Consider the following 11,752-nt stretch of genomic DNA (forward strand, 5'->3'; position numbering starts at 1 on the left):
TCAAGGAATCTTCTCTGCAGTAAAGACTTGAGAAGCTTGTCTCCTGGCCTTGAAAAGAAATTTTAGAAAACTGTTAATTGTACGCTAATTTAAGTCAAAGAATTAGAAAATGTGCTAATTAGCATTTTAATATTTTTAAAAATAAGATCTGAGATCAATAAAATTCTTAAAGTTATAAATTCAAACTTATGATATTAGGAATATACATTTAATTAAGCCAAGCCATAAAGAAATTAAAAGGAAATCCAGAAAAAGACAAAACAAAATTAAATTAAAATGTCATTTTTTATGGAATCATGAGCCAAAAGTAAAAATGCTAGCTCAATGACAGAGAGAGTCAGAGGGGAAAAATAGAAAAGGAAAGCTAGAAAGAGAGGGCTATGAGCAGTGAGAAACATATCCTTCAAGAAAAACCCTTATTATAGTGCCTATGGCATTCGACTGCTAACTAGAAGGCTAGCAGCTCAAACTCACCAGCCACTCCTCAGAAGGAAGGTTAGGCAATCTACTTCAGTAATGATACCACCTCGGAAACCCAAGGAGGGGTCGCTGTGAGTTGGATCTGACTTGACGGCAGTGAATTTGTTTGGTTTGGTTTATCACCTTAAAAATGGCACTACAAAAACTTTAAAATTGTGGTGCTATTTTCACCACTTTACTTATAAATCAAGGTATATTAACCCAGGCTAAATTAAAGTTAAACCAGGTTGAGAGTACAAGGATTAAACAGTAGAGCACTAAGAGTATATAATGATGTTAACTTAATTATAACATATTAAAATGTGAAAAGAATTTAAGAATAGAGCTACTATATAGATTTTTGTTATTTAAATGAATTTCATTAGGAGGTATTTTCTAAAATAAATCCCATAATTAAATAAGTACTCCAACATCTAGAACAAGGTCTAGACTAAGTAGATGCTAAAGAAATATTTATAGTAGAAATGTCTATGGCAAATCATGACACTCAGCTAGAATTAAAACTATATATTTGAAAACATTTGCTCCCCTATGTAATTTTTCACTTGTATGATAATCCTAACTAATTTAAACCGAAATATGATGAATGAAAAATAAAATGCAGTTATTTTGGAATACTTTAAAATATCAAATTTGTTCTGAAATTCCTACATTAAAATGAAATGTGGTTATCATTTAGAAGAAAAAACACATTTCAAAAACTAGATATAAAAACTAACCAAATAAATGTAAAATTAATATTTTGTCCTTATTTAAAGCTGCAAATTCCCATTTGATCTGCAGATTAAGAAGTCCTCCAATCTTTGCTGAGTTCCCACAATACATAAAGCACTGTGAAAAAGGTCAGAATAACTTTAAGACATAAATGGTGAAAAAAATAAGTAACTGAAAAATAAACAAATACAAAGGCCTGAAGACAACATGAAAAAACAATGAAGTATGTTAAATTAATTTTTTTTTATTTTTCAAAATGCAGTATCTTATTTTTTAAATAAATGAAAAAGTGCTCCAACAAAAGCTTAGCAAATGTTAAACTATGAAGCTCTGTATCCACACAGAAGAGAGTAATAGAAGGCAGGGCTCTGGATGCAAACTGCCTGAAGTGGAGTCTTAACTCTGCTCCATAGTAACTGTGTAATTTTAGGAATTTAATAACCTCTCTGTGAGTTAGCATCTCCATCTGTAAAATGCCTACTTTGCAAGGCTGTTGTGTAGATTAAACCAATTAATACACATAAATCCTCAGAACAGTGCCTAGCACAGAGTAACTGCTATTTCTATTATTAATGTTATTTCTATTATAATTACAATAACAATACTTATGATTCCTTCTCCACTTGACACATTGTTCTCTAAGTACTGATCTCTAAGTTCCGATTCTAATTGTCAAAGTCACAGCTATTCTCTATGACTCCAAAAATCAAACAGCAGCATATATAGAGTGTAGGAAGCACATTCTTGGTCTTCTAACACCACCAATCGCTCAGTTTCAAAACTACAGAGACAACAGCTAACGAAACTGTTCAGCTAGACTTCTTGATAATATTTAACCCTACATGTGCTCTCAAAAACTATGTGTACATCAGTGAGCAAACGTCTTGGGATTTTAGTAAAAATTAAATCAACCTCTAAATTTATCTGGCCAAGTTCGCGAGGGTGGTGGTGGTGGTGGGTGCCATCAAGTCGAGTCCAACTCACAGCAGCCCCAGGTGAAAGAGCAGAACTGCCCACTGGGTTTTCTTGGCTGTTCTCTTTATGGGAGCTGATCACCACACATCTTCCTCCCACAGGGGCCACTGGGTGGGTTCAACCACCAATCTTTTAGTTAACAGCACAGAGAAATGCAATTTTGGTATTTAAATCATTGCAAAGAAACCTTTAATGTGTCATAATAAAAGTGAAGAACCTCTTAAACAATTGATGCCTTTATATCCCAAGTTATGAAGCTGAAAAGTTTAGCTCTATTTCACACTTCAAACACTTCGAGTTCTTTCCCCAAAGATCCTATTTTCTATATAACTGTTCCTGTCTAGTCCTCTGTCTTTTTTTTCTTTAGAGGAAAATGAATCAATGTGAAATACTCAAATAGGGGAACTTTTTTTTCTGTTTTTCTTTTAAGGTTTCCGGACCTGTACATTTTCTAAACTTGATAAACGAACACATAGCTTCAGTTCAAACCAAAATGGAGGTTTTTCAATTCTTAATTTTTTTTTTTCCTATAATGTACCACTCAACACTTAATTGCAAAGGATAAAGACAAGAGGCAACTCTACTGAAGTTAAATTCTAGACCTACCCATATGCATAAAACAGAGCCTCAGTAATCACAAGAGTCACATCTTAGTAAACAATAATTAAGGCCTATGCGGGTAGTTCTCCCTGGGTTAAGGTAGGTGTTCTTGCCATATATGTTTTCATTACTCATCACTCACCTAACAGTGAAAGTTAAATATTATAAAATTAAATATATTTGTAAGGTTCTGGGTAAAGTACATGAAAATAATTAGGTACTATTTAGAATTTCAAGATGGCCATTCCAGAAATTAGACGACATAAACATAAAATGTTATTTGCCAACTTAATGAAAAAGAATGAGGTGTTAGGAGATACAAAGGGATAATACTGTATTTAACTAAAAAGCTTTCAAGTTTTAACATAATAAGTATTTAGATACTTACAACTTTCTCCTCTGGAGAAAGAACACCCTCTACTGCCACTATCTGGTACTGCTTATGTTTTAAATTTCCCACAAATTTCCGAAGTTGCTTGAGACTGTTGGCCTCAATGTTTTGCTTTAATAGTTTCTGCATTTCTCGAGAAGGACATCCAGGATCAAATATTAATAAACATAGGGTTCGGTTTTTTCTTTCTTCAATTCCAACAACTGTTCTACTATGACCTATCAAAAAAAAGAAAGTAACAGCTATATAGATATCACATTCAACTGTATCTATGGCTATACATACACACACAAGTTACTATATAAACGTATTCCCTCCACATATACAGTGTGTGTATGTGTGTCCATTTAGAATATAAATATAGTCGGTCCCACTTACATATATGTAGCTGAGCTCTTAGTCCTAAAACACAGGAGTTTAGTTCTATTTCCTAACCTTTAGTTGTCTTTCCTTCATTTTTCTAAGTTTCATTAGAAAAAAATTTTACTTCTACTCTGCCATATATTTTACTTTTTCTTTCCCAATCCCTTGCATCCCTCTTATTCAAATTATGTCAAATGAAAGGTTTTGGAATTTATCTACCCTAGAACCAAAACTCTCACAGTTCCAAAGGTAAACAGAAGTAAATTTATATATACTAGAATTTCATTGGGGAGGGCTTATATTCCTGAGTAATTAAATTTCTCATATTTACTTCTCCTTATAGCTGTCAGAGGACCTCTGGTGGCATACTGGTTGAAGCACTTGGCTACAGTTTAGTAGAAGAAGCAGTCTGCGTTCATTGAAGATTTACAGCCTTGAAAACCCTGTAGGGCAGTTCTACTCTGTTCTATCAGGTCACTATGAGTCAAAATTGACTTGATAGCAGTGGGTCTGATTTTATCTCTTAATCCAAATCATCCTTTCAACAACATTACCAAGTGTCAATTATATACACTATTCTATGCAGTCAGGGATGCAGCAATGAACGAAAGAGACAAACATGCCTGCCTTCATGGCGCTTATATTCTAATAGGAAGAGACATTCTATACACAAAGTGAATAAATGAAGCATATTTCATCAGAGAAAGAAATCTAATACCAAACAAAATTTCTAACACAAAAAAATCTCAGTTATGAACTAATTTTATTTAGTCATTATTTCCCTGAGAAGCAGGAGTAAGAAATGCCAGAAGGGAGGGCCTAGAATGAGTTGCAATTTTAACTAAGGTGGGTCAGGGAGGCCTCACTGAGGTGGCATATGAGTAAAGACCTGAAGGAGATCAGGGATGAACATTGAGGGAAGAATGAACCAAGCAAGAGGCCTTGAAGATCCCAGGGATACCATTCTTCATTACCAGAAATATACTTAATGGCAAAATTGCTCTGGAATTAGACAGACTAATATCACAATATCTTACCCCACCCACCCCCATTATCAGAATCTTAACTTGTCCTCAAGCAAAAGGCAATTTATTCATCTTATAAATAACCTTGGGAGCTCTGGTAGTGTAGTGCCTAAGGCATTTGACTGCTAACCAGAAGGCTGGCACTTCAAACCACCAGCCACTCCTCAGAAGGATGACTGGACAATGTACTTCCGTAATGATACCACCTCGGAAACCCAAGGAGGGGTTGCTACAAGTTGGGACTGACTCGACGGCAGGGAGTTTGGTTTTTGGTATAAAGAAACTTATTTATCTGTGAGTTCTACTAACCTTGATGCTGAAGATAGATAGGAGGCTTAGACGTACATACAACCTTTGGACTGCCTTCCCTCTCTGAAGAATAGTAGTTCAATATCCACTCAAATAAGCGAGGGTGTGTACCCAAAGGACCAGTTGACTTATGAAAATCAACAATACGACACCTATAAAAAAATTGAAAAAATGTAACTTATGTAGACAATATTTTTAAAATGTTTTCAAGAAGGATGTTACCAAATAATACAAAAAATTCTCAGTTATGAACTAATTTTATTCAGTCATTGTTCTGGTTACCAAGTGCTGCTCTGACAAGAATATCTACCACAAATGGGATGGCCTTAACTAACAGGAGTTTATTCTTACAATTTGAAGGCTTTAAGTCCAAGTTCAAAGTGCCAGGCTCCAGGGGCTGGGTGAAAGCCCCTCAACCTGGGGCTTCAGCTCTGCCTCCTGCTCCCGGCCCGCTGGAGCTAGAGGTGTCTCTTCACTCAGGCAGCTACTGGCTGCTGAGGCTAACAAGCCCAAGGTCGACAAATAAAATGGCACAGTCCCAGTGTTACTAAACCACATGGCAGGCCATTAATTCAAGTCCATTGTAAGTCCCAAGGTCAGCAGAGCACAGCAGGCTGCTGAACAACAACAGGGCTACATGCAGGGTCCAAGCGTGCCATAGGCTAGAACCTATCCCCAAGGCTCCTCCTTATATTCAGGAAGCAGATCACATCCCAAAAGCAGCTACTCAGCTGCTTTGGTAGATTCCCACCATGGAGTTGATTGCCAGTCTCATCATGGGGAATAATTACCACCAGCTGCCCAGCCACTAAATCAGGCCCAGCCAAGTTGACATACAAATTTAACTACCACAGTTATTATTTGCCCAAGAAGGAAATAAAATATAACCTTTTATAATTAGCCTGGAAAACTATTATTTTTTTGTGGAAGAAATAGCTATTTAAATAACTATTCATAGAAATATTGATGACTAAATTACAAACATTTCTAATATATAAAATATTCATGAATAGCAAATGAGAAGTATCAGCTTTTAAAAGTTATCTACAGCTGACAGACAGACACAGTGATAGAGTCCTGACTACACTGTTTGAGTCTCTGAACAAGCTTTGTGAACCAGATCTACCCCTAGCCTTCCCAGAAGCCCAGTGAGCCACTACGGGGCCAACCAAACTCATTTACGTGAGTTTGAGATGTTTTCTGATGCTTGTATTCAAAGTTGTGATTAAGTTGTTTAACAATGCTTACTCCTTGGAAGGAAGATGGGGCAATCTACTTCCGTAGTGATACTGCCTCGGAAACTCAAGGAGGGGTGGCTATGAGTCGGGTCGGAGTCGACAGCACATAACAACAACAACATATACACGATACAGCTTTTATTTTAAAGTATCTAAACTTAATGATAAGTTAGAAGCTGGGTTCTAATTTTAATTCCACAAGAGCCATTTACAGTTATCAAAAATATCCTGATTATGTTTCCAATCAGCTCTTTAAAATTACAATTACAAACAAGAAAAGAATGCTTGTAAAGACCATAAGAAAAGGTATGTGTACCCGGGCCCATACATCTGTCCATCTCCCTTCTGAAAGAAAGCCACAGTGATATTCTTCCCTCAAGAGGAAGTTGTCTTAGTTATCTAATGCTGCTATAACAGAAATACCATAAATGAGCGGCTTTAAAAATAGAAATTTATTTTCTCAGAGTTTATGAGGCTAAAAGTCTAAATTCAGGGTGCTGCTCTGGGGGAAGGCTTTCTCTCTCTGTTGGCTCTGGAGGAAAGTTCATATCTCTTTGACCTTCTACTCCTGGGTAATCTTCCAGTCCTGGCACCTCTCTTCCTTGCTCTCTGCTTCTCTTGCTTGCTTTCGTAATCTCTTTCATATCTCAGAAGAGATCAACTCAAGACATATCCTTCACTAATTCTATTCATTAACATAACAAAGACAACCCATTCCCAGATGAGATTATAACTACAGGTAAAGAGGTTAGGATTTACAATAAATATTTTTGGAGGACACAATTCAATCCATAACAGAAGTCAATCTTGAATAAAAGAATTTTTTTTTTTTAACCAGAGCACCATTCATACTTCTCAACAACTACTCTGAAAAGATCAGGTGAAACCAAAAGCAATTACAGATATGCATCACTTAACATCCACCAGCCACTCCTCGGAAGGAAGGTTGGGCAATCCTACTTCCGTAGTGATACTGCCTCGGAAACCCAAGGAGGGGTCGCTATGAGTCGGGGCCGACTCCACGGCAAATAACAACAACAACAACAACATCCATTTGGGCAATGTTCAACCACATAATCATCTGTGGTCCCATACATAATGTTTCTTTTTTTAAAAAAAGGGAAAGTAGCTCTCCCTTTATTATTTTCCCTAATGGTTTTAAAGACCCCAAGCTGACTCCTGCAGCATTGAACCACAGGGGAAATACAGGTAGGTGGGGCAGAGGACATGGTGCTAGGCATGGGCTCTCAAGCTTTGTCCAGATGACAGGCGAGCAGCAGAGGTAGGGGCCAGAGGACCCAGTTTGATCCAGCTGCTCAGGCAGGCAGAACAGCAGGTAGGGCTGGGCACACTCCTCGCCCTCCCCACTTGCTTCCTCTCTCTCCACTCTGGCCACCACCCTCTCGGCTCCCGCAGCAGCAGCAGCAGTGATAAGGACCACCAGAAGCAGGCTCCGGTAAGGTTTTAATATTGTGTTCACACAACGTCCAAATCACGTAACGTCCTATTTCACAGAATGTATCAGGGACATTTAGCGAGACATACTTGTAATAGCTTCATTATCAGCTTAAACTACAGCACAGATACCACATTCTCATCTAGCAATAAAATCTCTAAATGTACGCAAGTTGTAATGGTTCTTAACTTCAGCTTCAGCAGATTTTATGTTGATAACTTCTAATTGCCTACTGAATCTTAAGTGCTCTAGTAACCTTCTATATAAATTGTTCAGAAGTAGGAACAGTGCTTCTGGGTTGTTGTTGTTGTTGTTATGTGCCATCGAGTGGCACCCGACTCATAGGGAAACCCCTTCTTGGGTTTCCGAAGCGGTATCACTACGGAAGTAGATTGCCTAACCTTCCTTCCGAGGAGTGGCTGGTGGGTTTGAACCACCGGCCTTCTGGTTAGCAGTCAAGTGCCTTATGCACTATGCTACTAGAGCTCCTGCTTGTGGGTTAGCAGCTTGCATGTTTTGATTTAGAATATGAATTCTACCCTGCAGTAAAAGAATGATATTTAAATAACTAAAAAATAAATTCAAGATACATTAATGAAAAAGCTTTACTAAAGACTAAACTGTGTAAGATACCAAGAAAGAAGGTGGATACACAGGTGTTTTTGAAGGAAATTTTCATTTCCTTAAAAATTACTGAAAAGCTCAAGAATATGAGGTAGTTCATAGCCTGAAGGTATGAACAAATTGGTAAAAAGAAAAGCAAAAGTAAATTTAGAAGGCATTAAAATTATCTTTTAAATTTAAATAATTCAAGAATGTTATTATATAGGTAACATTAGTTTTCCTGTTTAAAATGTAAGCAATATTTTTACCTCTGAATCTAATCAATTAACATGATAAAAGTGATACAAAACACAGATTAAATTCCTTAGAAACAAGCATAAAAGGAACTATAAAGCCACAAAACTTAAGGCACATTTCCCATTAAAGGTTAACACAAGCATGTATCTATTTCCTCTTGAAAGCGCAACAACACAATATAAAAGGAAAAAATAATCTAAACACTTATGGAAAAAGAATGTGAACAAACAAGAAACTGCCACATATTTTTGAAAAATGGAAAGCAAGAGAGAGGAAACATAAAAGTTAAAAAAGAAAATAGAGACAATTTGTCCTACAAAACCCCAGCCCAGAGAGACTGGAGGCTTAGAGGGACCAGGTACTGGGGAGAGCAGCAATGGAGCTGAAAATATGGTATTAACTGAAAGTTTTCAAAGAAGGCTGATCACCCTCCAACTGCCTTTCTGCTGCCAATGCAGGAGCTGTAGGCAGAGGAGTGGAGAACCCTTCTCTGAATGGCCTCTCACAAAAGACCTCTACATACTAATATTTGAGAGTTCCCCAATGAAATGGCAAAAAAAAAAAAAAAAAACCCTCACTGCCATCGAGTCGATTCCAACTCATAATGACCCCTTTGAGTTTCTGAGGCACTAAATCTTTACGGAAGTAGACCGCCCAGTCTTCCTCCTGTGGAGTGGCTGGTGGGTTTGAACTCCCAATCTTCTGGTTAGCAGTCAAATGCCTTAGCACTACGCCATCAGAGGTCCCTTATCAAATGGCAAGCTTCCAGTTATAACTCCTTAAACGAAGACTGCTAATCTACAAGCTCCATACAGTCATAGAGCACATACATCACTTCCAATCAGTTTTTTAATGCCTCATTCTGCACTGAATGGACAACTAAGGCTTTACAAGAGTTACAAGAAACCTTTCAAACTGGAGAAAGGTAAAATAAACAGACATGAAACAAATTAACATGGAAGAAACAGAAAAATGCGGGGAATAGAAAATTTTTGGGAAAAAAATTATTGCAACCATGAAAAAATGATGCTATGAAATTATCCCTTAAAAATTAAAAACGTGATTGCTAAAATTAAAAGTTCAATGCAGCAGTTGAGATATAATGTTCAGTAAACCTAGAAAGTAAAACAAAAAGCAAAGATAAAAAGTAAGAGGCATGAGCAATAAACTTAAAAGGTCAAAGAAGTTCAGAGGCCAACAGGAGTTCCATAAACAAAAACAAAGAAAAAAAATGAAGACATCCTAATCACCAAATAACAGTTCATCTATGAGCTCTTACTATGTGCCAGTCAGTTTTAAGTACTTTAGAAGTATTATCTCATTTAATTATCACTACAGATCTATAAACTTGTTACTATTAATATCTTCTTTTGTCAATGGTAGAAGTAGAGTTAAGTAATACATCTAGTGAGGAATAAAACTATAATCAAGCATGTTGTTGTTGTTGTTGTTATGTGCCGTCGAGTCAAACCCGACTCATAGCGACCCCTCCTTGGGTTTCCGAGGCAGTATCACTACGGAAGTAGGATTGCCCAACCTTCCTTCCGAGGAGTGGCTGGTGGGTTTGAACCGCCAGCCGTCTGGTTAGCAGGCAAGTGTCTTAGCCACTATGCTACCAGAGCATAGGCAGCTCTTAACCACTATATTGAGGTCTTAAAATTCACAATCCAGGTTTGAATGAAAAAATGTCCAAAACAATAAATCAAAGTCCCATATCCCATGGTGAAATTTCATATCATGGCTATAAGAAGATCTGAAAAAATATCCAAAGAGAAAATAATTAGATTATATATAAAGGAATAAGAAGCTGATGGCATCTTTCTCAACAATACTGATTGCTAAAAGTCATTAGAGTAACAACTATATTTATGTGAAAATGATTTTGAATTTAGAATCAGATGGCTACTCACATTATCATTTAAGTAACAGGGACTAGCCATACTTTCTTACAGAGCTAATGAACAAAATACTCAACACAAGGGGATAATCCAAAATGACAAAGACATGGAATCCAGGAAAAATTCAGGCTCTAACACAAGAAAACAGTAAAGAAATACTATATGATAACAGCTATGGAGGAAACTAGACAGCAAATAATCCAGATGGGACAAAGAAAAAAAAAAACCCCAAAGAAGGTTGTCAGGAATAATGAGGAGTAATAATACGTGGAGTGTTTGGAAAAACTTAAGATCACGATGAAACCAGAGTAAAAGGGAAAAGGAAAGGCAAAAAAAATTTTTTAAACTTTTCAGGAAAGGAAATAAAACTGACTTTAATAAAAACTTAGATAAAACCCTATTAGAAGCATGGAGAGTAAGCAGGTAGGAGATATTAGGAGACTGCAATATACAGTCTCTAAAGCTGACTTTTGGCTGTCCAGAGGGCACAGCCATTTTGATTGTTTACAAGTGGTGGCCATTTTGGATATTTAAAGTGATCAAAGGCACAGCCATTTTGAATGTCTACAAGTGGTGGACATTTGGATGTTTAAAGTGAATGAAGGCGCAGCCATTTTAATGTTTACAAATTTGGATTTGTAATTGTAAAATTTGAATGTTTATTTTGGATTTTAAAGTGACAGCATTCTCATTTGGATTCCAGGGACCTAAGAATAGGTTCCATTTGCCCAGGGCAGCAGGGATGGGAGGCTGAGAACAGGAAAGGAGACAGGTGGTGAGTGTATAAGTGCTGCGAACTAGAGAATAGAGGAGCACAGCACAGTACCCTGCTTACGTAGATAACATCCAAACAAAACAAAACAAAAATTGTGGGCAAGTCACTCCAACATACAATCACCAATTAAATATAAACACAAATACGTCACAATGCCTCGGAGACAACAGAGCATCACAGTCCACATAAAGAAGCAAGATAAATCAGGAGAAACAACAGACCAGGATACAGACCCAAAACATATCCCTGAGGAAGACAAAGCATTGGAACTCCCTGATAAGGAATTCAAAAGAATATTTAGGTACCTTCAACAAATCGAGAGACAGATCAAGGAAAACACTGACAAAATTGAAGAAAACACAGAGAAAACCCTGTAACAATTTTGAAAGACAAGAACAAAATGAAAAATTAGAAATGATACAAAACCTACAGACAGAAATCCAGAAGACTAATACTAAATTTTCAGAAACAGGTAACACACTGAACGGGCAAAGGAACAGAACTGAATCAATGGAAGACAGAATTACTGAGATTGATGGCAAATACCTCAATACTTCCTTGGAAAGGCATCAATCAGAAGATCAAAACAAAATGAAGAAAGCCTAAGGTTCATGTGGGATACCATCAAAAGGAATAACTTACGTGTCATTGGAATTCCAGAACAAGA

At 36.9% G+C, this 11,752-nt stretch overlaps 1 protein-coding gene across 1 annotated transcript in view; it reads right to left on the minus strand.

Moving 5' to 3' along the window:
- ZUP1 (zinc finger containing ubiquitin peptidase 1) overlaps positions 1–11,752 on the minus strand; it is a 37,454-nt gene continuing 25,702 nt past the window's right edge. The window contains exons 7-9 of the mRNA XM_007956264.1: positions 4,858–5,009; positions 3,158–3,378; positions 1–48 (exon numbers count right to left, since the gene is read on the minus strand). Coding sequence (XP_007954455.1) covers positions 1–48; positions 3,158–3,378; positions 4,858–5,009 — 421 coding nt within the window. The remainder of the gene's footprint in view (positions 49–3,157; positions 3,379–4,857; positions 5,010–11,752) is intronic.

Source organism: Orycteropus afer, unplaced genomic scaffold, assembly GCF_000298275.1.
Source record: "Orycteropus afer afer isolate SDZICR_OR568_19922 unplaced genomic scaffold, OryAfe1.0 scaffold00596, whole genome shotgun sequence".
Lineage (NCBI taxonomy): Eukaryota > Metazoa > Chordata > Mammalia > Tubulidentata > Orycteropodidae > Orycteropus > Orycteropus afer.